General features: G+C 44.6%; 2 protein-coding genes across 6 annotated transcripts in view; one reads left to right on the top strand and one right to left on the bottom strand.

The window, feature by feature from the left end:
• LOC138754369 (MORN repeat-containing protein 1-like) overlaps nt 1-24,413 on the top strand; it is a 260,124-nt gene extending 235,711 nt beyond the window's left edge. For 3 of the 5 annotated variants that reach the window (XM_069918562.1, XM_069918559.1, XM_069918558.1), the window contains one exon: nt 1,167-3,192. In XM_069918562.1, coding sequence (XP_069774663.1) covers nt 1,167-1,315 — 149 coding nt within the window. In that variant the 3' untranslated portion in view covers nt 1,316-3,192. Of the gene's footprint in view, nt 1-1,166; nt 3,193-10,009; nt 10,045-24,062 lie in introns of those variants that run through there. The other 2 variants (XM_069918561.1, XM_069918560.1) reach the window with 2 other exon arrangements.
• Nucleotides 8,843-27,185, bottom strand: part of LOC138754370 (uncharacterized) — a 107,114-nt gene continuing 88,771 nt past the window's right edge. The window contains exon 4 of the transcript XR_011351713.1: nt 8,843-9,101. The gene's annotated coding sequence lies outside the window, so the exon portion shown is untranslated. The remainder of the gene's footprint in view (nt 9,102-27,185) is intronic.

The raw sequence follows: 27,185 nt of genomic DNA, 5'->3' as shown, positions 1-27,185 counted from the left end.
CCAAGCTCCTGCAATGCCACTCCATTGGATGTTGATGTCCCTGTGTCACTGATCTGAAGGACATCACATAAACAGATTATCTGATATTAATGTCAGCTTGATTTGGGTGCAAATCTACTTGCGCAATGGGCACTACAATTCAAAAGTAACCCATTGGCAGTAAAAGTTTGTGGGATGTCATGAGGTCATGAAAAATGCCAGAGAGATGCAAGATTCTTCCAGTCTGGCCTGCTGCTTGCTTGTAATCTCCATTTTCCTCTTTCCCTGTATTGTATGACCAAGGACAAAGATAACACAACTTTTTACAATTTTGTTTCAGCTGTATAAATATTTTCACTACGCAGGAACACACACGCTGTGATTTGTCTGATTCATCCCAAGATTAATATTATGCTTCATTTGGAGACATTCCTGCTCCCCCAAGAAACTGTCAACTCCTGCAGGATACAGGAAAGCAGGCAGTAATAACACTTCACTGACCAACCCACGTCCTTGCTCTTCCAACTATGCTGGCAAGGGATTTTAATTTTGTTTGAGGGAGAGCAGATACTGAGTAATGGAAAGGCGGGGGGGGGGGCGGATGAATTGAGAGGAGGACTGGGCCTATGAGGTTGAACGGTCTCCTTTTTTCCAATGAAAAGGCCGTACTCATTCTAACATCACTGCACAGGTCACATGAGAGAGATTAGCGGTTGACTGATGATCGACTTTTCTCTCTAAACCTGGGATATTGTAGCTTTGCAGTCTGGAAAAATGATGATGGGATCTGTTTGGCCCAATAGACCCATGAGCCAATGCCGCCCAAATACACCCACGTCACCAATTAACCTATGAACCCCATGTGTATTTGAAATGTGGGAGGAAACTGGAGCACCCAGAGGAAACCCATGCAGACATGGGGAGAATGTACAAACTCCTTACAGTGAGTCAGCGGCAGATTCGAACCCGGGTTGCTTGCGCTGTAATGGTGTTGTGCTAACTGCTATGCTAACCATGCCGTTTGGTTACTGAAACCTTCCAAATAGGGACAGGACTCAGCAGCAAAACATGGGACTGCTTGCATAAAACCACTCATGACTGGGACACAGGCACAAGGGCTCAAGTGCTTGAATTCAGGGAAACAGTTCAAATGAAAACATTTCAAACCTGTGTAACTCTGATTTCAGGTGAATATGTGATCATGGTGAAGGATGTGACGAGTCCTCCTTTCCTGGATCGCACCCTCCCACCCGCTTTCATGCTTCTGAATGTTTTACCACCAAAACCAAGCAGACGGGGTGTCAGAAAGGAGCCACACAAAGTGCCCAGCAAGTAACCAAGCTGCTGAGCTGCTGCGTGCCTTAGACGTTTTAGTAGCAACATCATTATATTACTTTTGCCTCCCCCACCCCTTTGATTTTCCAGGAAGATCCTTCAACTTGTGACTTTTCTTTTCTCCACACACTTCCTCCCACACAACGTCACTTGCAATGACACCCTGGAGCACTAGTTCATGTTGAACTCCCACATCAGGCAGAGGTTCTCAATCCATTATTGTGGATCAGGGTTGAGTCCAGTTTTGAGAAGTGAAAGGGAATGTGCTAAACCACAGTAAATACCCTGTCCAAAAATACTCTGCTCGAAAATTGGGAGCAAGAGCAGAGAAAGAAAAGTCCCTGTGGTTTGCTGAGGTGTCACTTTGGAGTAGAATTGTACCAGAGCAAGTGTTGTGAGTATTTTGTTGAATGCATTCTATAATATGTAATCTGTTCAAATCTCCAGTTGATAAACCATACCTTTCAAAATTTTCACTTCCCATTTAGTCCCAAAAGCCCCACAAATGCTTTAACCGCAGTTGGTGATGAGAAAGACTTTCTGTCTCATCGAGAATTTGGTGCTTGTGAGTCAAAGATGATAGAAGAAAGATTAAGCAATCGTTTTCTTTTAAACTGTCAAAGAGGTTTAAAAATCTCTTTAAAGTGGTCTGTTTAACACTCCTCATATTCAGCCTCCCTAGTGATTCGGTATTGTTGTACAGCAGCTTCGGAGCCTGGATTATGCCCAGGGAACACTTTCAGATGGTCTGTTTGCCAGGGACTCATTTGTTTCATTGGCTCAAGCAAGGTAGATCAAAATCACATGGCTCCTGACTGTCGTCCAGCAGACAGCAGGCAGCAGCTGAGGACAGAAGCAACCTCTGCTGTGATTTCCTCATCTGTGGAACCCCTGCCATCTTTATTGTATCCAGCCCTTCACTAGATAGATGTGTAGGGTTAAGGGGAGAGCGCAAATGATTGAGAAAGCTCAAAAAGTTGGTGCAAACACAATAATGAAAAAGGCTCCAGGTTGTCTTAGCGTATAAAGCAGTGGTTTTCAAATTTTTTCTTTCCACTCACATACCACCTTAAGTAATCCCTATGCCATTAGTGCTCTGTGATTAGTACTGGAATAGAGTGAAGAAAACAAGGCAGAGATTTAGGACTGATCTGGGTGCAGCACTTATAATTTCTGATGAAGGGTTATGGCCTGAAGCACTGACCATCTATTGTTCTGCATTAACTGACACTGGCTGACCTGCTGAGTTCCTCCATGATATTGTGCGTTGCTCCAGATTTCCAGCATATGGAATCTATCTTAAATTCAGCAATGATCGCGACGGATCTATAAAACATGTCATGTGGCAGAATGTTGCCATAGTGCCTTCTTGAGTGACTTGCTTCCTCAGCCTCAACTTTTACATTTACATTTTTAAAGCTTCCCTCCTTCCTTCAGCTTCCTCCAGCACCCTTTGATCAGGGTGTTTTCCTTAGCCAGTTCTTCCAAATGTCTCCCCATTTATAATCAGTGTTTGGCCTTGCAACCTAGCTTTCCAATTCATAGTCTTCACCCTTACCCCCACCCCAACAGAGGTCAGCAGTCCCTCGACCAGCCATTGGGAAGCTGAAGGAACTTAGCGGGTCGGTCAGCACCCATCAGGAAAAATAGTGAACTCTGGGTTTGGGTCGGGATTATAGCATCTGCAGCTATGGTTTTCCCCCACCAACCTCTTCCTCTGGACCTAATAATCTTGGCCATTTCTGGAGATATTTAAGACCTCTACACATGAGATATGGCTTCACTTGGTATGCTTCATTTGTTGACAGACCAATTTCATTATCTTTGTTTTGTCTTTTTATATTTAGTGCTGATTAAAATAAATGACCTATTTGTTGATATGAGATTTATTGTATTAAATGTTGTGATAATTTGGGACAATATATTGGCACTCAGGGTCCAAGCCGTTCCTATGAATAATTCTCAGGCTTGAGTTATGGTTTCATCTCCCCTGATGCTCCTCTTCATCAGATTACCAGCAGCCTCAAAGGAAAAGAAACGGGCAAAATTTGCACTCACATGCCCCTTTTGGTTGCCCACAAAGCCAGCATCAGAGACCAAGAAAGCATGGTTAGTTGATGGTCACGTTAATAGTGCCTGAGGCTTATTTTCTATCGTGCAGAGCTAGAAGGAGACCAAGAAATTAACCCCTTTGAGGAAGGGCTTGTGTTCAGAAGTAGGCCACTCAGCCCTTCGAACAGGTTTCACTAGAATACGGCTGATCTGTATTCCAGCCTTCAGTACCCTCACTGACAAAAGTCTTCAAGGCTCAGTCCAGATATTTGTGTGGAGAAGTACTTCCCGAATAACATTCCAAAGAGCCCGTGATCATGCCACTGGTTCTGGACTGCCACAACTGAGGAATTATTTTATCTACTAAATAAATTGCATACGAAAGCCTTAGGATGATCACTCTGCACATTCAAGGAGGAACAAGTCTGATCTACACCATCTGTACCATTTTCATAATGCTGACTTCTGAAAGGTGCTTGTACAGGTGGACATTCTTCAAGGATTTGCTGTTAGTCACCTGCACAGAGTACGGTGTGAGAGCAGGATCATCCCTGATCATGATTTCTCCTGCAGTCAACTAGCTGCCAACCTCAAAACAAAAACACTAGGATGACAGATATTCTAAGTCAGAAATACAAATCAAAAAATGCTGAAAGTGGTGGTCTCTGGAAAGTAAGAAGAAATGGTTAATGTGGTGGATAAACTGCCTTCCTTCAGAACTGGCATGAAAGGGCTGGAAAGTACTGCAGTCAGGATAGGAGGCAAGTGAGATGGTTCGAGTAATGAACATATGAGAGGAAATTTGAGAAAGGATGGAAGTTAGGTGTGATTAAATGACAAAGGAGATGACAGTGTAAGTAAAAGTCCACCCAGCCCAACGAGTTCACCGGTTGCCATTAGCACACCAATTAAAGCAGTTTCTTCTCCTCAGTTCCCCAGAGGACAAGGCTTCTGTTGATGTTGGCCCGGCTCCGGCAGGTCTTTGAGAGCAGCATGAGGCTTCTGGCTTAGTGACCACTCAGTTCTGCTGCCTATCAATCACCTTCATCCCAGGCATGAGGATGTCAGGGGTAACAGTGTGCAGTGGTACCGCTAATCAGAGACCAGCAGGGTAAGAGCAAACTCAGGGGTCAGGTTCTAATGTTAACTTTGCTGATGATGAAAAGCACTTTGAAACTTAATGGCCAAAATCTTTGTTTTTCTTTTATATTTTAAATATTACAAACAGAACCACATTTTCCTGTCATCACAAGTCATCTATTGATGTTGTATTTGAGTTAGCCACAGGAAGGCACACAGGAGCTGTCCTCTATGCCTTGGCTTCACCCAGTGACAGCACATGGTCCTCATGGAGCAGCGGAGCACTCTCCTGTGCCCCAAATAGTGCAGGCTCTCACCCTCACCCTCAGTGACCCAAAGATAAGGCAAGGTACCCTCTGACTCAAAAGCAACACAGATTGCTTGTTCCAATGTTCTGATTGATTAAAGTTTATTGTCACAGTCTCTGTGTTTTTCTCTCCACGTGTACTGCTTGGAATGGTGTGTCTTTTAAACAGTTACTACTTTATTTCTGAAGATTGTAGGTTTGATCAATGTGAAGGGTATTAGTTGGTCTCAATCAGGACGCCGGCACACCACCACTGGTGTCTCTGACAACGCCTCACAGCAATTTAAACTCTCTGAGGTACTTCTGATGTCATCCTTGCTCTGAGGTTGGCAAAGCCCCGTTGACTGGCTCCATTCAACAGACTGCAATCACGAAAGTGTAGCACCCTTTTGACTGTGCACTAGGAAGGACAGCCCAAGTAATGGGCTCAAATCCTGGGATAGGACTTGGACTCACGGCAAGACTGAGACCCATTGAGTCAAGGCTAACTCCTCAAAGGGAGATCATGATAGGGTGTTTATGCTCCTACAGAGTGTTCATGTCTCCTGGCAGGGTGATAATGCCCTCTGGCAGGATGTTCATGGCCTCAGGCAGTGTTAATGCCCCCTAATAATTATCTGACACCCCTCCTCCCAAAGACAGCTGTTTGATGATTAATGGAGATGGCACCAGACTTGGCTATGATGCTCTTCCTGATATCAATTAACCTGCCAACAGGGTGTACTGACCCAGACACCTTGGCAGTGATGGGGTCAGTGTCCTCAGTGACTACTAAACCAAAGCATGTTGGAGGAGATGTCAGTAATCATAGCCGCAGCGATTCTAACTGCCTTCCCCACTGTTGGTGTTGGATCGTGAGGTCCAGTTGGCAGAATGTCAGAAATTCCTGCACTTTCAGGCCATTCCAAAGGCCAATCCCTCAGTTGCAATCATCGATTTACGCTGTGGGGTAGTTACAGTGTGACTTATCAGAATCAGAATTTATTGTCATGTTTTGTGGCAGCATTATAGTGCAAACATTAATATAAATGACCTGACAAAATAGATAAAACTAGTACAAGAAAAAGTCAAAGTGAGGCAGTGTCTGTGGTTCATTGTTCATTCAGGAGTCTGACAGCAGTGGGGAAGAAGCTGTCCTTGTGCCGTTGAGTGCTCGTCTTCAGGCTCCTGTATCTTTTTCCCGATGGTAAACATGGCCTGGATGGTGCGGGGTCCTTTGAGGATAGATGCTGTTTTTTAAAGATACCTCCTCATGTAGATGTCCTCGATGGAGTAAACACTGGTGCCTGTGATGTTGCAGGCCAAGTTAACAACCCTCTGGAGTTTGTTCTCAGTTGGCACCTCCATACCAGGTAGTGATGCAACCAGAATGTTCTCCACGGTACACCTGTTGAAGTTTATGTGAGTCTTTGGTGACATACTAAATCTCCTCAGACACCTCACAAAGTATAGCCGTTGGCGAGCCTTCTTTGTTATTGCATCAACATGGAGGCTCCAGGACAGATCCTCGGAGATGTTGACTTTGAAGTTCTTGACCCTCTCCCCTACTGAGCACTCAGTGAAGACTGTTCCCCTGACTCCCTGCTGAATCATCTCCTTGGTTTTGCTAACAATGAGTGCAAGGTTATTGTCGTTACACCATTCAACGAGATGATCTATCTCCCTTCTGTACGCTTTCTCATTGCAGTTTGCGATTCTGCCGACAACTGTGGTGTCATTGGCAAACTTGTAGATGGCATTGGAATTCTGCCTGGCCACACAGTCATGGTGTATTATGAGTTGAGCAGTGGGCTAAGCACGCATCCTTGGGGTGAGCCTTGAAAGCTTGAAAATTAATTGGTAAAAGTTCCAGAAATGAGCAGCCAGGCTGGTCAACGGCAGGGCGAGCCATAACGCATCATATGAGCATTGCCTGAGTGGTAAGGGCAATTTGATGGGAGGTTTTTTAAAAGTCAGTCATTCGGCAAAGTCTGAATGAAAACAAAATGTTTGACTGTAGAGGGCAGCAGTTTTTTGCGAGTGACACTTAATTTGAGGGAACCGTGAGATGGGGCAGCCCTCCCTTGCCCACCCCTCGCCCCCCCCCCAAAGTGGGGCTGCACACGGCTCCATTTGCAGCCATCCCCACCACAAACTACAATCTTCACTTCTTCGTGCAGTTGTAATCGTCGAAACTCTTGCCAGCTGGGGCTCGTATTTTCTTGCAGATGTGAGATGGGTTTGTGGTTTGCCCTTTCAGCACAAAGAATGCTCTGTTAATCAGCTAACATTCAGAATAGTCTGGTGTGGGTTTGGATGGTTGCCAGCCTCAATCCATCAGGCAGCGGATTGTTCATTCCATTCCGAGCTAGCAGAACGCCGCCAGGCCCTGGGACGATCGCTCCGCAGAGACAACACTCTGAGTCTCACTGGGACGGACCATCAGGGTGAGGGAGGGAAGGATAGCTAACACAGCCAGATGAATAATTTATAGTTGATTGGTTCTGCTGACATCAGCAGCTTCTGCAGCAAACAAGAAACAGTAGAATTGCCTTGGGGACGTCCATGGCTCTCTAGGCAGACGCAAACCCCCCCCCAATGCAATGCCTGGGGACTCTCTAGGCAGCTTCCAATTCCAACCCGTGCTGAGTTAACCTTGTGCACTATCATCTCCGCCTGAGGCTAGCAGCAGAAACCTCCATTTATACAGTGCCAGGCACTTCACAGGAACATTACCAATGCAATTTAACACCAAGCCACCCCTGCATCTATTGAGGTAGAGTTTTCCCAAAGTGTGGAAGGGGATGAGCGTGGGGGAGAGCCCCAAAGCCAGGGCCAAGGCAGTTGGTAAACTGCCATTAATAAACTTGCAAAAAACCTCTTGCCAAAGAGGCCAAAGGTCTTGGCGAATTGAACAGTTCTGGGAGTTATTGGATTGGGGAGGCATAAAAGAGCACTGAATACACAGGAGAATCTTGTACCCAAGGCCTTGCCAGAGTCTGAACTGTGGACGCAGGATGATGGGTGAGGACTTGGGGCATATTAGGATGCATGGCGGGGGTGAAATGAGTGCAAGGTTCCAGGGGATAGGGAGCCACTCCACTCAGCATGATTGAGGGTTTGCTCCTGTGAGCCCACTGCAAAGAGAATCTGCATTTCTAGCCTGTGGACAGCAGAGAGCTGATCTCTGATGCCTATTGAGTTGAACAGCCTGCCAACAGTTAAATTTTAGGCTCACTCGTGAGGATTCGACATTGGGGAACCGAGATGCAAGCTGCAAATGTACTGCGCTCCAAACTTCCTTGATCTAATTCTGAGCAAATCAGGGATCAGAAAAGTTTGTTACCAACTACCTCTGTGACTGGCTAAAAGAAGATGCCTATTTTTTTGTTTTTGGTGCCAAGGTTCATAAATGATCACACAAGGTCACTGTGCAAGTTGATAGGATAGTTAAGAAGGCATATAGTAAGCTGGACTTCATTAATCGGGAGATTGAGTTCAGGAGTCATGAGGTAATGTTGCAGCTCTATAAATCTCTGGTGAGATCACCCTTAGAATATGGTGTTCTTTTCTGGTCACCTCAATACAGGAAGGATGTGGAAGCTATAGAGAAAGTGCAGAGGAGATTTATCAGGATATTGCCTAGATTGGAAAGTAAATCTTATGAGGCCAGATTAGCAGAGCTGGGACTTTTCTCTTTAGAGCAAAGAAGAATGAGAGGTGACTAAATAGAGGTTGACAAGATTATGAGAGGCAAAGATAAGGTAGACAGGGCGGGAGTACCAGAGGACATCTGAACAAAGCGAAGCAGTGACATTAGGGGCAAGTTTTTGACACAGAGAGTTGTGGGTGTCTGGAATGCATTGCCAGGGGTGGTGTTGGAGGTTGGAACATTATGGGCATTTAAGGAACTCTTAGACAGCAACATGTACAAAAGAAAAATAGAGAGTTATGAGGTAGGGAGGGTTTAGTTTTTATTTGGGAGGCATCAGTGGGTCAGCACAACATTGTGGGATGAAGGGCCTGGACTGTGCTGCAATGTTGTATATGCATTTCTTTGCCCACCCCAGTCTTTTCAGAGCTATTCCAAATCAACAAGATTGTGGGAGTACTAAGTGTGCCAGGTGGATTCAGGCACACTTTTCACGAAGCACCTGAATAAATCAGATGGGTTTTAAAACTTTCCAGCAGCCGTCATGGTAATTTTTATTGAAGTATACTTCACTTTGGTGAAATATGAACTCACAGCTTTCTTGCAATGTTGGTTTGGTCCTGTCCCACGATCACCACTTTACTCTGCCCCAGTCTCAGCAAGGCTAACAGCTCTTCTCCCTCTTCATCTCTCAGTGGCTGAACAATAAGCCCAATTCTGGAAGTACAAAACCCTTGATTAGGAACTTAACATTGTATTCCATTTGTTGCTGCTCCGAGGCACTGGGTGAACTGGCAGCTGTGAATGTGACAAAGCTCAATGACATTCCCTGTAACCTGCAATCATCTGCAGAGATTGTGTAGTCAAGTTTATTGCCATCTGATTGTACCAGTACAATCCAATGAAACAGCATTCTCTGGTCCTCGGTAGAAAAACCAGACGTTAACATGCATACAGACAAACAAGACATACGCAGGACAAGTATTTCATCTATAAAAATAAATATTGTTTTATGAATATGAGAATCTCGGATGGTTAGTGTGAGCAGTTCCTTTGGTCTTTCAATATTCTTACTGCCCGTGGGAAGAAGCTGTTCCTCAGCCTGGTGGTGCTGGCTCTGATACTCCTGTATCTTTTCCCTGATGGGAGCAGCTGAAAGATGCTGTGTGAAGCGTGGAAGGGGTGAATATGCATGCTCTCTTCAGACAACAATCCTGGTAGATCACTTCAATGGGGGGGAGGGGTGGGGAAGGGAGACTCCAGTGATTGTGTTGAGTGTCCACAATAGGTCACTAGTTAAGTGAACTCCAATGAATATGGTGCTCTCCACTCTACTACAGAGTTGGGTTTTTTAAAATTTTTATTTTTCACACTATGAATCATACTGACCAAAATACATACAGACATTTTTCTCTTGAATATATAGTGTAATTTTCTCCCCTTTTTCCCCCCTCTTCCCTCCATCCCTCACCCCCCTCCCCATTTATTCAAAGTTCAATCTATATTGTACTTTTAAACCCGTTGAACAATGTCGTCACTTAATAAAAATAAACAAGAAATTTGTGTCTTTTACTTTTACATACTGGGTCAGTTCATTTCGTTGTTTTCTCCTTCTGTCATTTTAGGTGGTGGAGGTCCGTGGTAGGATTTCTCTATTGTGTTTCATGTATGGTTGCCATATTTGTTCTAATGTTCTGATGTTATTTCTTAAATTATATGTTATTTTTTCCAATGGAATGCATTTATTTATTTCTATGTACCATTGCTGTATTCTCAGGTTATCTTCTAATTTCCAGGTTGACATAATACATTTTTTTGCTACAGCTAGGTCTATCATAATAAATCTTTTTTGTGCTCCATCCAAATCGAGGCCAAGTTCTTTATTTCTTACATTACTTAGAAGGAAGATCTCTGGGTTTTTTGGTATGTTGCTTTTTGTGATTTTATTTAATACCTGGTTTAGATCTTTCCAAAACTTTTCCACTTTCTTATATGCCCAAATTGCATGTACTGTTGTTCCCGTTTCCTTCTTACAGCGAAAACATCTATCTGATACTATTGGGTCCCATTTATTTAACTTTTGGGATGTGGTGTATAGCCTGTGTAACCAATTATATTGTATCATGCGTAACCTCGTGTTTATTGTATTTCTCATAGTTCCGGAGCATAGCTTTTCCCATGTTTCATTCTTTATCTTTATGTTTAGATCTTGTTCCCAATTTTGTTTAGGTTTACAGCTTGTTTCCTCGTTCTCCTTTTCTTGCAGTTTGATGTACATGTTTGTTATAAATTTTTAAATTATCATTGTGTCTGTAATCACATATTCAAAATTGCTTCCTTCTGGTAACCTCAGACTGTTGCCCAATTTGTCCTTCAAGTAGGTTTTCAGTTGGTGGTGTGCAAACATTGTATCGTGAGTTATACTATATTTGTCCTTCATTTCTTCAAAAAATAATAATTTATTTCCCGAAAAACAATTTTCGATTCTTTTGATCCCTTTTCTTTCCCATTCTCTAAAGGAAAGGTTATCTATTGTGAAAGGGATTAGTTGATTTTGTGTCAATATTAATTTTGGTAGTTGATAATTTATTTTATTCCTTTCTATGTGAATCTTCTTCCAAATGTTGAGCAGATGGTGCAATGCTGGTGAATTCCTATGTTGCATCAACTTTTCATCCCACTTATATAGTATATGTTCAGGTATCTTCTCCCCTATTTTATCTAGCTCTAATCTGGTCCAATCTGGTTTTTCCCTTGTGTGATAAAAATCTGATAGGTATCTTAATTGTGCTGCTCTATAATAATGCGGATTTCACAAAGTTTAAGAAAGAATCACCATTTAGATGGCAAACACAAACAATTCGATACCTAGGTATACAAGTAGATAATAATTTCGGCCATCTATACAAACTAAATTATCAGTCATTAATGAAGAAAATTACAAAACGACTTAGAACATTGGAAAGACTTACCACTAACATTGATAGGAAGGATAAACTGTATTAAAATGAACATCTTCCCAAGGATACAATACCTATTTCAATCATTACCAATTCACCTAACAGAGAAATTCTTCAAGGAGCTAAAGAAAATTCTTATGAAAAGGGGGGAAACTGAGGACGAAGATTTATGGAGGGGGTAAAAAGTCCACGTCAGCTGCAGGCTCGTTTGTGGCTGACAAGTCCGATGCGGGACAGGCAGACACGATTGCAGCGGTTGCAGGGTAAAATTGGTTGGTTGGGGTTGGGTGTTGGGTTTTTCCTCCTTTGCCTTTTGTCAGTGAGGCGGGCTCTGCGGTCTTCTTCAAAGGAGGTTGCTGCCCGCCAAACTGTGAGGCGCCAAGATGCACGGTTTGAGGCGTTATCAGCCCACTGGCGGTGGTCAATGTGGCAGGCACCAAGAGATTTCTTTAGGCAGTCCTTGTACCTTTTCTTTGGTGCACCTCTGTCTCGGTGGCCAGTGGAGAGCTCGCCATATAACACGATCTTGGGAAGGCGATGGTCCTCCATTCTGGAGACGTGGCCCATCCAGCGCAGCTGGATCTTCAGCAGCGTGGACTCGATGCTGTCGACCTCTGCAATCTCGAGTACTTCGACGTTAGGGATGTAAGCGCTCCAATGGATGTTGAGGATGGAGCGGAGACAACGCTGGTGGAAGCGTTCTAGGAGCCGTAGGTGGTGCCGGTAGAGGACCCATGATTCAGAGCCGAACAGGAGTGTGGGTATGACAACGGTTCTGTATACGCTTATCTTTGTGAGGTTTTTCAGTTGGTTGTTTTTCCAGACTCTTTTGTGTAGTCTTCCAAAGGCGCTATTTGCCTTGGCGAGTCTGTTGTCTATCTCATTGTCGATCCTTGCATCTGATGAAATGGTGCAGCCGAGATAGGTAAACTGGTTGACCGTTTTGAGTTTTGTGTGCCCGATGGAGATGTGGGGGGGCTGGTAGTCATGGTGGGGAGCTGGCTGATGGAGGACCTCAGTTTTCTTCAGGCTGACTTCCAGGCCAAACATTTTGGCAGTTTCCGCAAAGCAGGACGTCAAGCGCTGAAGAGCTGGCTCTGAATGGGCAACTAAAGCGGCATCGTCTGCAAAGAGTAGTTCACGGACAAGTTTCTCTTGTGTCTTGGTGTGAGCTTGCAGGCGCCTCAGATTGAAGAGACTGCCATCCGTGCGGTACCGGATGTAAACAGCGTCTTCATTGTTGGGGTCTTTCATGGCTTGGTTCAGCATCATGCTGAAGAAGATTGAAAAGAGGGTTGGTGCGAGAACACAGCCTTGCTTCACGCCATTGTTAATGGAGAAGGGTTCAGAGAGCTCATTGCTGTATCTGACCCGACCTTGTTGGTTTTCGTGCAGTTGGATAATCATGTTGAGGAACTTTGGGGGACATCCGATGCGCTCTAGTATTTGCCAAAGCCCTTTCCTGCTCACGGTGTCGAAGGCTTTGGTGAGGTCAACAAAGGTGATGTAGAGTCCTTTGTTTTGTTCTCTGCACTTTTCTTGGAGCTGTCTGAGGGCAAAGACCATGTCAGTAGTTCCTCTGTTTGCGCGAAAGCCGCACTGTGATTCTGGGAGAATATTCTCGGCGACACTAGGTATTATTCTATTTAGTAGAATCTTAGCGAAGATTTTGCCTGCAATGGAGAGCAACGTGATTCCCCTGTAGTTTGAGCAGTCTGATTTCTCGCCTTTGTTTTTGTACAGGGTGATGATGGTGGCATCACGAAGATCCTGAGGCAGTTTACCTTGGTCCCAACAAAGCTTGAAAAACTCATGCAGTTTGACATGCAGAGTTTTGCCGCCAGCCTTCCAGACTTCTGGGGGGATTCCATCCATACCTGCTGCTTTGCCACTTTTCAGTTGTTCGATTGCCTTATATGTCTCATCCAGGGTGGGAACCTCATCCAGCTCTAGCCTTAGGGGCTGTTGAGGGAGCTGGAGCAGGGCGGAATCTTGGACTGAGCGGTTGGCACTGAAAAGAGATTGGAAGTGTTCTGACCATCGGTTGAGGATGGAGATCTTGTCGCTGAGGAGGACTTTGCCGTCTGAGCTGCGCAGCGGGCTTTGGACTTGGGGTGAGTGGCCGTACACAGCCTTTAGAGCCTCGTAGAAACCCCTGAAGTCGCCAATGTCCGCGCTGAGCTGGGTTCGTTTGGCGAGGCTAGTCCACCACTCATTTTGGATCTCCCGGAGTTTGCGCAGAAGATGGCTGCATGCGCGACGGAAGGCTTGTTTCTTCTCTGGACAGGACGGCTTTGTAAGGTGAGCCTGGTGGGCAGCTCGCTTCTTTGCCAGCAGCTCCTGGATTTCCTGGCTGTTTTCGTCAAACCAGTCCTTGTTTTTCCTGGAGGAGAAGCCCAGTACCTCTTCAGTGGATTGCAGTATGGTAGTCTTCAACTGATCCCAGAGGGTTTCAGGGGACGGGTCCGTGAGGCGGGTTGCATCGTCGAGCTTTGCTTTGAGGTTTGCCTGGAAGTTTCCTCTCGCTTCGTCTGACTGCAGGTTTCCAACATTGAACCTCTTTCTGGGGGCTTTATTGTTCCTGGGCTTTGGCTTGAAGTGAAGGTTGAGCTTGCAGCGAACCAGCCGGTGGTCAGTGTGGCATTCCGCGCTAGGCATGACCCTGGTGTGGAGCACATCTCGTTTGTCACTTTCTCGCACCAGGATGTAGTCCAGGAGGTGCCAGGAGGTAGCACTAGATAAATTAACAGAATGGTACAAACAAGGGGGCTTACAGCTATCAAACTTTAAGAATTACTATAGAGTTGTTGATGTGTAGTGGAGGGTGGTTTCTCCTGGTCCTCCTAAAATCATCTCCAACTCTAACCCTATTCCCTCTGTGGCACGATATTAACACTGTATTACCTCAAAACCATCTTAAAATGGAGATTCAAAAAACCACTTGAGACTGGCTGGGCTACAATTGATGACAACATGTTCGGATGTTCACTGACTACAAGAGAGTGGGTTGGGGGATGGGCGGAACTGCTTCACACAGAGTTGTGAGGTTGTGGAACTAACTTCCAGGAGGAACCAAAGACCATGTCAGGTTTTGGGGTTAGCTGGGGACTGGTGGCAATGGAGAAAGCACCAGAAGTCTGTGGGAACTCGACAGGGAGGAAGCTGGGCTGAATGTCCACTTCATTGTTGTGGTCTCGATATATAATAAGGAACTGTGGAGGGGAGGGGAGATAGAAAGCTGCAGGAAACAAAAGGAAAACAGATTACTCCGTGGACAGGAATGGATTTTATATCACCCATCAGAGTTAACTCATGAATCTTATAGGGAAAAGGAGAGCTCATCACATTTTAGAAGCCACAAAGATGATGAGAATGATTGGTAACAGTCGAGCCAACCTCCTGAGAGTGAGTTGAAAGAGAAAAGGTAGAAGGGAAACATTTGGCCGTTGTAGCCGAGTGGTTAAGCCATTAGTTTACTGGTTATTTAATCCAAATAATGTAAAGAAAGCAAGTGCAAATCCCATTGTAGCAGTTTGAGACTTCAATTGAGTTAAAAAAAAATAAATGCAGGCATGAGAAATTGCAGGCTCTGTAGAGTAATCATCAAGTTGTTTCACAAAAACCCACCCATGCACTGATGACCTTTGGCAAGTGAATCCTGCTGTCATTCACTAGTTGATGTGTATGTGGCCCCAGCCCCAGCTCAACATGAGTGACTCTTCTCTGCACTCTGAAATAGCCTGGCATGCCGCACAGTTATGTCAACTTCAGTAGAAACATGGAGAGAAATGTCGATAAATTGAACAGACCCAGGCATCAAATTAAGTTTCATTGAAGGTACACCCAGCCTGGTTGAGTCAGTTGTCTCCCTCAGTAAATTCCAGGCCTGATTCCAAGGTTAGGAGAGCTTTCTGGTCAAGTAGCCGTCAATCTGAATCACACTCAGCACTTCTACCTTCATTATCCCAGGCCTGCCTGAACATGTGGAGCCTGACCCACTTGGTGCCTACTGGTAAAGGTAGATCTCATCAATTAAATCAGTGAATCTCAGATCCATTTGCAAACCCCTCATTATCCGGAGTGTACACCTGGGCTCGTTTCTCCTTGTAATAACATGGGAAATATGTCATGCTCCAAAGAATTATCTTTGGACTTTCTTCAGGGAGTTTAGGAGACTCTTTTTTTTTACTTTCCACTTCAAGCAGGTGACCTCACCAATGGCACATGTCGAAAGTCTGGGTGTAGCCGGAGCATCCCTTTCTGATGAGGTCAGAATACTTTCCCCATGTATCATGTTCAGCATCTGAAAGTGATAGAAAACCAGCTCAGTGACTACTGATTTAAAGGAAACTTGGGGCTGGGTTTTAAACTGAGGAAGAAATCCAATATTCAAATGGTCTCCCGTCTGTGACAACACTGTGGAATGAACATTACCCATCTCAAGTGTCGTGTGTGCTGTGCAAACTGGATCAGAGGCAGATGAGTGCATCAGCGTGTGAGCTCATCATTACTCCCAGTCCCCAGGGTCTTAAACAGGAGGAAAGAAATCTTGTTGACCCATCTCCTCTTCATCTGTGCTAACACATCTCACATGCCAGCAAAGTGATGGTGGAGGCTTCTTTAACTCTTGTGCGACTGAGTGAGCCAATTTCAAATGTGCCCACAATGAATGAAGCCGTTCCTTGTTTCTGACCACAGGATGTACTCAGCATTGCTGCTCCAGTTTTGCACCAAGTTAGCTCAGTCCCCAACAGGCTCAAGATCCATTCCCCTTGCCCCCCCACCCCCCCCCCCCACACCTGTCCTATTTGTGAGGAGCCTTGTGATGTACCTCAACATTCTAGAAGCTGTTATAGTTCCAATAGGAAGGGAAAGTTGAAGCTTGTTTTCACTCAAGGTCTCATTGGTATGTTAAATGTTTAACTTCAATCAGTTGTACGAACTTGTCAGAGTTTGTAAGATTTGCTCAAACATGAGGCATCAAAACTGCCATGCGAGGGTATGTTCTGACAGAGTTTCTGAAGCATGCTACCAGAAGGAATGCAACTCAAAGGAGACCCCAGATTAGTTAACCATACCTGCTAGCAAATGCAGACTCCAATTGTGCCTGCCTGTGTTACCATGGTTTTTTTTACAATATTTACAGCTGTAGCCATGGAAACTGAATATTTGGCCGTGCTAATATTTACAGCGGTTACCGTTGCGGTGTCATAGGAGTCATGAGCATTCATCCCCATTCCTGCTCCATTTGAAGTTGTTCCATTCTATGCCCCAATGTCGTTGCCCCAACACCCCACTCCCCTCAATCCATGTTGAAGGATCTGACTGAATCTCCAGAGGATTGGTCAGATTTGGTGATCATTGTGGCCCAAGAGAGCAACTCACATTCTGAAGCTGAGTTGATTGTGCCATTCAAGAGGAAGTCAGAAAAACATGAACCAGTCCTCATCGGGGGGGTGGGGGGTCAACATTTCTGAGGATCTGTCCTGGAGCCTCCATGTCGATGCAATCTCGAAGAAGGCCCGCCAGTGCCCATACTTTGATACTTTGTGAAGCGCTTGAGGAGATTCGGAATGTCACTAAAGACTCTCGAAAACTTCTCCAGGTGTACTGTGGAGAAGATTCTGGCTGATTGCATCACTGGCTGGTATGGAGGGGGCAATGCTCAGGACAAGAATAAACCAGAGGGTTGTTAATCACAGGCACCAATCCTCACTCCATCGAGGACATCTACAAGAGGCGGTGCCTTAAGAAAACAGGGACCTCAAAGATCCCCATCACCCAGGCCAGGGCCTCTTCACTCTGCTACCATCGGGGAAAAAGGTACAGGAGCCTAAAGACGAGCACAAGGACGGCTTCATTCCCTCTGCCACCAGATTCCTAAATGAACAATGAACCATAGATGCTGCCTTACTTTGACATTTTCTTGTATTATTTTTAAATGTTTTTCAGGTGGTTGATCTAAATGTTTGCACCATGTTGCTGCAGCAAACATGTTCATGATAATAGATTTTGATTCTGACATTTAGGATCGAAGCTTTTGGGCCTGGAGAGATTGAGGGGAATAGGAAGATCCATAAGGAATGGGAAATCAAACTCAATTCTCACCCATCCAACCACAAAGTTGGACATGTTCCCCTGAGCGAAGACACCCTTGGGTGCACTAGGACGGTTTCTGGGAAATTTCACCCAGTTCTTCAGCTCACTGCCTTGGGCAATTTCCACTGAATTTTAACTGTGCATAGACTTGCAAAGGCACAGCAGCAGTCCTTCCAGATTTGGCAGTGAGTGTGGGAAATGCGTGAAGACACAATAGCAGGCAAAAATAAACTGAACCAAAGTAACACAGTCATTAACTGGTGCCTCACATTCCAAACCCAAATGTACACAAACATACACAAAGACACACACATCCAATGCCTTAAATGTGTAGAGATCCATATTCACACTTAAATCTCACAGAAAATTCACACATGCACACATTTTACCCATATTTTCAAACATGTTTATAATCAGAAAATATAATCACACACAAAGATACACATAAGCATGCATGCACACATATACACACACATACATGCACACATGTACATGCATTCACACACACATTCTTTCTTCTTCTTTGGCTTGGCTTCACAGACGAAGATTTATGGAGGAGTAAATGTCCATGTCAGCTGCAGGCTCGTTTGTGGCTGACAAGTCCGATGCAGGACAGGCAGACACAGTTGCAGCGGTTGCAGGGGAAAATTGGTTGGTTGGGGTTGGGTGTTGGGTTTTTCCTCCTTTGTCTTTTGTCAGTGAGGTGGGCTCTGCGGTCTTCTTCAAAGGAGGTTGCTGCCCGCCGAACTGTAAGGCGCCAAGATGCATGGTTTGAGGCGATATCAGCCCACTGGCGGTGGTCAATGTGGCAGGCACCAAGAGATTTCTTTAGGCAGTCCTTGTGCCTCTTCTTTGGTGCACCTCTGTCACGGTGGCCAGTGGAGAGCTCGCCATATAACACGATCTTGGGAAGGCGATGGTCCTCCATTCTAGAGACGTGACCTACCCAACGCAGTTGGATCTTCAGCAGTGTGGATTTGATGCTGTCGGCCTCTGCCATCTCGAGTACTTCGATGTTAGGGATGAAGTCGCTCCCCTGAACTACTCTTTGCAGACAATGCCGCTTTAGTTGCCCATTCAGAGCCAGCTCTTCAGCGCTTGACGTCCTGTTTTGCGGAAATTGCCAAAATGTTTGACCTGGAAGTCAGCCTGAAGAAAACAGGTCCTCCATCAGCCAGCTCCCCACCATGACTATCAGCCCCCCCACATCTCCATCGGGCATACAAAACTCAAAACGGTCAACCAGTTTACCTATCTCGGCTGCACCATTTCATCGGATGCAAGGATCGACAACGAGATAGACAACAGACTCGCCAAGGCAAATAGCGCCTTTGGAAGACTACACAAAAGAGTCTGAATAAACAACCAACTGAAAAACCTCACAAAGATTAGCGTATACAGAGCCGTTGTCCACACACACATATACCATACACACAAAACACAGACAGATATCGACATGCATATGCTCAACACACTCACACACACACACACACACACACACACACACACACACACACACACACACACACACACACACACACACACACACACACACACACACACACACACACACATTGAAAGGCATACCCAACTTACTCATAAACAGGCACAAGCCTCCAACTTTGTAGAAAGTTGAACATTTGAGAAATGGACATGAGGACAGAACTGGTGGAGAGTTAGGGAAAGACAAGTGTGTGAGGAGATTGGACCTGGGGAAGAGAATTTTAACATGGAGTGGCTGCTGGAAGAAGACCTGATGAATGTCAACAAATGCAGAAACTGGGTGCACTTAGTTCAGCCAGGAAACTGAGCTAGAATTTGTGGAGATTGACGAGAAGAGCACTTTACTAGGTGAATCTTGGTCCAGGAGACTTAAAGATGAGATGTACCATGAATAATTACAAAAAGCTGGAGTTGTGAAACTATCAAGCTTTTATTAACTAAAGACTGGAACAATCGTCAACCTCATTGACTGATTGAAGCAAAGAAAAAGGGGAAGCATGAAAGGGACTATGGTAGGATCAGTCTCGGGAGGCGTGTCCAGTCAGAAGCAGCCAATCATGGCATAACAGTGATTTACCACAAGATGCAAGCACCCCTTTGTTCACTGACATGCCTCAGCTCCCAGTTCCCAAATTTTCATCCCTCTGCTACAAAGTCCTCCAAGTCTTCTTCCCATCAGACCTCTCTTCCATCCCAATATATTCCTAAACCTCCTGCACCCCTATGAATCCCTGAGATTTCACTGTTTCCTCACCTCTGGTGTCTTCCTTCTGTCCTGTTTCCATTGCCCCACCATTCGTGTGGACCAATCAACACCCCACCCACTTCTCGGACCTCTCTGTCTCTCCACCTCATTCCAAGTTCACTTACTGTCACATGTATGAAACTGCAGGAATAGAGATAATTTTACAAGCAGACCAGTAGACATCTCATACATAGTGGAAAGAGTAAGACACAATACAAAAGTGCAGAGTGACAGAGAGAGGTCGGTTGGTACAGAGCAATGGCAACTTAATTTTACTCTTCTGGGGTTCATTCAAAAGCCTGATAACAGTAGGAAAGAAACCATCCCTGAATTTGGTGCTGCATAATCTTACACTCAGGAATCTTCTTTCTGATAGAAGGTGCGCAGAGAGTGTGGCCAGGCTGGGATGAGTCTTTTAATATGTTGGCCCTTTAAAATACTGAGAACAAGCTCTTTGACAAAGTTTATGGCTGCCTGCCTGTTGTCTCCTTCCTGTCCATTCAGGCCATTCAGTCCATTGAATCTACACGAGCCAAAGAGCAACTATCCAGCCTAATCTGATCTATTTCTGCTTCATTGTCTGTAAGGATCAGCTCTTCTTAGCTATCTCCAACCTTCGGAAATATGATCAAAATACAAAGGCAGGCAATAGTCATGTTTCAAATCAAGGGCTCCATATCCCCCCCCAAAATCTAGTTTAATAATGGATCATGGTCAAAACGCTCTGCAGTAGATTTATCACAATGAATGGCCTCCTTTATGTATCAGCAGAGGGCCTCTTTCCCTCTGGATTGCTCTCTCTCTTTCACGCTCATTAACTTTCCCATTTCCTCAGTGCCTTTTCTCCGTTATCTATCTCCAACGTTATTTCTCTCTCTCCCTTCCTCCCCCCATCCCCCACCCATCCCCTGTCTTTACCTCACTGGTTCAATTATTTGCCAGATTTATTTCACACTCCCCATCTTTGCTTTCCTTTTACCGGGAATCGCATGCCAGCCTCACAATGACTGACTTTCTTAGAGTTGGCTGAGCTGCGCAGATTGGAGCCAAAGGGAGCTGTAGGCTGCAGAAAAGCAATTGTTAAGCTTAGCGTGCCCCAAGGCTGACCTACATAGAAGACAGGACACCATATCTTAAGAGGCCATGTTTATTAACCATTGGTGAGTTTGAATCAGTTCTCTCAAAATCCATTTCTGTAAAAAATAAATCCGTAGTGCCCATTTCCTGTAACAGAGTCAGACACAAAAGCAATTTCACTTGCTTTCCGTCACCTTGGACATCATGTCTACTCTCCATGAAAATTGAACATTTGGGTTGTATTTTATCTGAGCACATCCAGGGATTTTCTAATGTCTAAAGACACTGAATTATATCACAACTGTTAACTTCTCTTGCTGAAAGAAGGAGTGACATTTGTGGAGAGGGTCAAGATCTTCAAGTTCCTGGGTGTCAACATCTCTGAGAATCTGTGCTGGGGCCTCCATGTCGATGCAATCACGAAAAAAGTAGGTACATCGTGAGGAGTATGTCACCAAAGACTAAAAAAATTCTACAGCTGTACAGTGGAGAGCATTCTGTCTGGTTGCATCACTGTCTGGTACAGAGGTGCCAATGCACAGGACAGGAAAAGACTACAGTTGGTTGTAAACTTAGCCAGCACCATTACAGGACGGGCATCAGTCTCCACTCCATTGAGAACATCTACAAGAGGCTGTACTTAAGAAAGCAGCCTCTATCCTTAAGGATCCTCAACACCCAGGCTATGCCCTCTTCACTCCGCTGCCATCAGGAAAAAGCCTGAAGATGAACACCCAGTGGCATAAGGACAGCTTCTTTTCGTCTGCCATCAGATTTCTGAATGGACAAGGAACCACATACACTTCCTCACTTTATGCTCTTTTCTTGCACTATTTATTTATTTTGAAATATAATTTGTAGCATATTTTCATGGAATGTTGCCAAAAAATGAATTTCATGCCATGTTCATCACAATAAATTCTGATTCTGATTTTAGCAGTCTTTGGCCTCTGTTGAACAGTCACACAAAAAAAGTAACAGCTTATCAACTAAGATCAGTGATGAGGGAAGAATTTAAAAGTTTTCATTTGATCCTGATGTTTTGCTCAGCACACCATATCTGCCAGCTTCAGTTCTCCATGTTGGCATCTTATCACTGGTTGACCATTGCTGATTATAGTCATTTTATATGTGTAAGTCAAGTTACGATCTCTGCCTCATTGATCCACACTTTGCTCCTGTTGTGATGTCGCTTGGACTCAATCTGGGCGGAGATCGTGAGTGAGGCACCCACGCGCACAGCAGACCACCTTGTTCCCTCATCTTTGTGTTCTCTCTGACCACCTTGGCAGCTGTTCATGCAGCTGTTCTACGGCTGCCATGGAGAGAGATCCTTTAGATTTTGTACGCTTCCCGGTAACACTGGAGAACAAATGTTTTTCAAAAGGTTTGCATGTTGAAAAGAAATTGGGGATTATGACAGACAACTTCGAGTTGAATGCAAAGATAATTTCAGATTTGCTGTATCGCATTGGAAGTTGGAGAAACGTTACATTAACTTTTATTGAATTTAACATGTTTAATCGCATAATGATGCTGACACATTGCATTAGTTCAACCGACCTAAAAATGTTTTGTCGCTGATTTTCATTTGTACTCAGCATCTGATGCCTCTCGTGCCAGTGTCCAACAACAGTCGGCCAGCATTGATGGATTCCAGTTGCCCTGATACCGCTTTTCCATTGTCACAATGTCCAGGTGAAACCTTTCCCCATGTTCATCACTGACTACACCAAGATCAGCAGGGAAGATATCCAAGTATGAATACAGAAAATGAATTTTCAAAGACATTCTGCACTTCATGGTTTTGTATGCTTGAAGTAGACTTAAAATATGACAGGAGATTACAAAAATAGGTTATATCTAAAAAATGGTATGTGATTAGAAAATTTTAAGATGATTTTTGAGTTGAGCAGCTCAAAACCAGCATCAACCGGAGAACGGTGTTTCATTAGGTTGTACTTGTGCAATCAGATAACGATAACCTTGACTTGACTTGAAAATCCATAAAATATGGCCAAAAGTGGCCATAAAGCAAACTCTTCATAGTACAGTGTTATTAGTGAGCTTCCATTTCCACCGATAGCCACTGTATGTAAACTGGAGCAGAAAGCTTCACATACCAAACAAAAGGGCGTCTCAGTTAGCGTAGCGGTTAGTGCAACACTTACAGTGCCAGCGATCGTGACTGGGGTTTGAATCCTATGGTGCCTGTAAGGAGTTTGTACATTCTACCCGTGTCTGAGAGGGTTTCCTCCGGGAGCTCCAGTTTCCTCCCCCATTCAAAACGTACCGAGAGTGCAGGACAATTGGGTGTAATTTGGCTGAAATCGCCTATTTCCATCATGTATGTCTAAAGTTAAATTTTAAATGTAAATTTAAAACAATCTTAGTGAAATTAGGAATTCTCCTAAGCAACTAGGAAATTAAAATTGAAACAGATTATAATAATCTGGAATTTTAAAAAAAAAATTGGTGTGGATACTGGTGATAACGAACCCATCATCAAATGCTCTTCGTGGAAAGAAATTTGAAATCCTGATCCACTGAGAGTTGCGCGTGATTCCAAACCCACCAATGTGGTTGACCGTAAGCTCTCCCTCAGCCCATGAGCAGTGTGGATGGGCAATGAAAGGTGGCCTTGTCACCAAATTTCACATCCTGTGCTTTAATAAAAAGCAACCTCGCATTTGGATAGTGCCCATTTCCGCCTCAGGGCATGTGGTCACTGCTGTGTAAGCCAGAGTAAGGTCAATGCCATTGGTCTTGGTGTCTCTGTGTCTGCACAGGAAGCATAACGGATCTCAAGTTTAGTCTCGAGTTTGTATCAAGAACACACTGTAAGATTATTTACATCGAATACAATACTTTTCATTCCTTCAGCTTGTCTGCATGTTTACAGATGTAACTATTGGCGGAACTTGAAGATTGCTCCCTGAACATTTTAAGCCAAGTTGTTACCAATCAATAAAGTGGAATGTACTGTGCATGGCTTCAAGCCAAACCTGACTGGCACCGTGTCATTTGATTCACTCAGTACTTTTAGTACAGTTTCTAACTTGTAACCAACAGTGAGTAACACATTGCTGTCCTTATAAGGAAGTCGTGTCATCTTTTCTGGTGAAAAACTTTGCTGCAGTCCTATTGCCTCTAATCACTCTACAGCAGTGGTTCTCAACTTTTATGGTCTAAGGTCTACCTAGTTTCCAGCCTAACATGCCGTGGCTCACTGGTTGAGAACCACCGCTACACTGGTTTTTCAATACAAATCTTTATCCTTTTATTATGCTACAGAATCGAATAAGTAAGGTTGCTGCAGCAAAATGGATCAGAGATCAATCCACAGGACCATGAGAGTGGCAGAGAGGATCACTCTGGAGACCCCCTCCACGCGCCCTCCCCCCATCAACGTGATCTACCAGGATAATTGTCTGAAGAGGGTGCGCAAAATCATTGAGGACTCCTTCCACCCATCATCTTTCAGCTGGTCCCATTGGGAAAGTGATAGAGGAGTATCAGAGCCAGCACCACCAGGCTGAAAAACAGCTTCTTCCCACGAACAGTGAGAACGGTGAACAACCCAAGGAACTGCTCACACTAACCATCTGAGACTCTAAAATGAAATAAAATCGATCTATTTATTTATTTATAGTGTTTGGAAATACTTGTCCTGCATACGTATGGTTTGCCTGTATGTGAGTTATATCTGGTTGTGTGTCTGTGTGTTTTGCACTGAGGACCAGAGAACGTTGTTTCATTGGGTTGTACTTGTACAATCAGATGATAATAAACTAGACTTGAACTTGAATCCACTGCCCTAAACTCTGGATCTCTCCGCCTACTACTCATATCGCCCAGCCTCCCTCCACCTCCCCAAAATTTTGTGGGAACCATCCCTCACCTCCCTCTTTCCCCTAATATCACAGCAATTTCAAGACAAGATTCCACTTTGTCAAAAATCCCAAGAGAAAACTTAGAGTGACATTGAACAATTATTTTTCATTTAGTAAAGCTGTTTGAACACTTCAGTTTTCTTGTGACAATATTTGACATTGGGAAATGGGCTGATTAGGTGACTGTCAGCTAGTGAGACAAGTGAAGGGACTTCAATCTCCAGATGATGCAAAGAGACACAGTGCGGATAGGATTGATGTTTTGGCATACCCTGGCAAGAGCTGAAGGAGGGCAGTCAGTTCAGGATGTTACCTCCAGGAAGCTGTCCATCATCAGTCCCTCCCACTTACTACCTTAAATAACTCATTCCTGGCTTTGGGTTGCTTAGTTATATTGAGGCTTCATGCAAATGCAAGTAGTTTGTCAAGAAATATCATTGTTAGGGATGCAATATTATCCACCCATGGCATCAACTCAACACAAACAAGCCGCAGATTAGCCACTGGTGAACTGAAAAGGATTCCAAGTTCTATTCCCATTTTGCACGGAAATTGACTTTGTTTTAAATTCATGATCAGGTCGGTGAGCTACCTGTCTGCACAGGTCACCATGAGAAGGTGTTGGTGAGCTACCTGTCTGTAGTATCTCCATGAGGAGGTGTCTGAGCTACCTGTCAGTACTGGTCACCATGAGGAGGTGTCAGTGACTTACCTGTCTGTAGTGTCTCCATGAGGAGGTGTTAGTGGGTTACCTGTTTGCACTGGTCACCATGAGGAAGTGTCGGTGAGTTACCTGTCTGTAGTGTCTCCGTGAGGAGGTGTCAGTGACTAGTATAGACAGGTAGCTCATTGACACCTACTTAAAGTACAGGTTTCATCCTGACTTTGTTTCTGTGAATTTTGCACATTCTCCGTCTGATTGCGTGGGGTTTCACACTTACCCCACCACCCAAAGACATGCTGGGACATGAAATGGTTACTGGAAGTTCCCCCACCCACTGAAGGGAAGTGGCACAAAGGATGAAGGGTGAGTTGATGCTGCAATGAATGTGATCAGACAAACAACCTCCTTCTGTGTTATAATGCGGTCAGGTCTGGACTTCCAGGACTTAGACACCTTGGCAATAAAGGAATAACGATAGATTTCCAAATCGGAAGGCTGTGCCGCTTGGAGGGAAACTGGAGGAAATGGTGTTCCCTCACACTCGGCCTTCTTGCTAGTTTGGGGCGCAGTTTTCTAAGTGGAAAGTAACTGCAGCAAGCTGGGAAACCGTGCTGTGACATGGTGAAGGGATGAATGTTTAGGTGAATTGGATACCAACCAAACTGACTGCCTTTCCCTAGAGTTGTTTTCTGAGCACTGTTGGAGCTCATCCATGAACATGGAGAATATGCAATCCTGGCTTTTAGCTGGTGGAAAGGTTCTGCTCTATTGCAGTAGAGATGGACCAGGCACCCAGAGGCCTGGACCTATGTAGTGAGGATGTGAGCTTGTCTCACTGGAGTGGATTGACGTTCACATGTCATGGAAAACTCTTGAAAACATCTACAGGTGGTACCATGGAGATCATTCTGGCTGGTTGCATCACTGTCTGGTACAGAGGTGCCAGTGCTCAGGACAAGAAAAAAGCTCCAGGCCATTGTTAACACAGCCTGCAACATCTCGGGCACCAGACTTCACTCCATCAAGGACATCTACAAGAAGTGGTGTCTCAAGCAAGCAGCCTCTATCCTCGAGGACCCCCCACCACCCAGGCCATGCCCTCTTCACAATGCTACCATTGGGATAAAGGTTCAGGAGCCTAAAGACGAGCACTCAATGATAGCTTCTTCCCCGCTGCCATCAGATTCCTGAATAATCAATGAACCAAAGACACTGCCTTGCTTTGACTTTTTATGCAGTTTTTATTTATTTTTGTAAGGTGGTTATTTGAATGTTTGCACTGCGAAGCTGCCGCAAATCAGCTGATTTTGTGACTCGTTCATGACCATAAGTTCAGATTCTGATCCTGAAGTCTTCTCACATAAGCTCCAGCCTCTAGTTGATGCATGCAATCCCCTAAATTCAGTGGGTCATCCTGCAGTGTCTAGCTTGGATGGTCAGGATTTGGGTGCCAAGAATCCCCATGGAGTTGGTCATGTTCATCCACTTCCAAACTCATTGGGAATCCCCAGTGTAACCTCCTTTCCCTCCCAAGGACCTCCTGGGTAAACAAGTCCTTTTTTGCACTTTCAATATTTTTAATACCAAACAAAAAAATATTCAAATGCATTTGTAAAAGAAATACACAGTTTTTGAAGCCGCCCTTGTTTATCCTCCCCCGTGAGTTTGCTCTTAGCCTTTTCCTGAAAATTAATCTTTAATCTCTGAAGACTCCAAGGGGAAGTTGTGGACCAGATGAGGGGGTGGGGGAGGGCGGGGCATTTAATCATTGAGCCTTTCCATTGCAGCTTGTCCACGTACTTCTCCCACACCACCACACTCTTGCTTTTTCTTTCAACAGGCTCTGATTCTGTAGCTGCG

The sequence above is a fragment of the Narcine bancroftii genome, chromosome 2 (genome assembly GCF_036971445.1).
Source record: "Narcine bancroftii isolate sNarBan1 chromosome 2, sNarBan1.hap1, whole genome shotgun sequence".
In the NCBI taxonomy this organism is placed as follows: Eukaryota; Metazoa; Chordata; class Chondrichthyes; order Torpediniformes; family Narcinidae; genus Narcine; species Narcine bancroftii.
The sequence above is the reverse complement of the archived record's forward strand: the minus strand, read 5'-3'. Positions and strand labels throughout refer to the sequence as shown.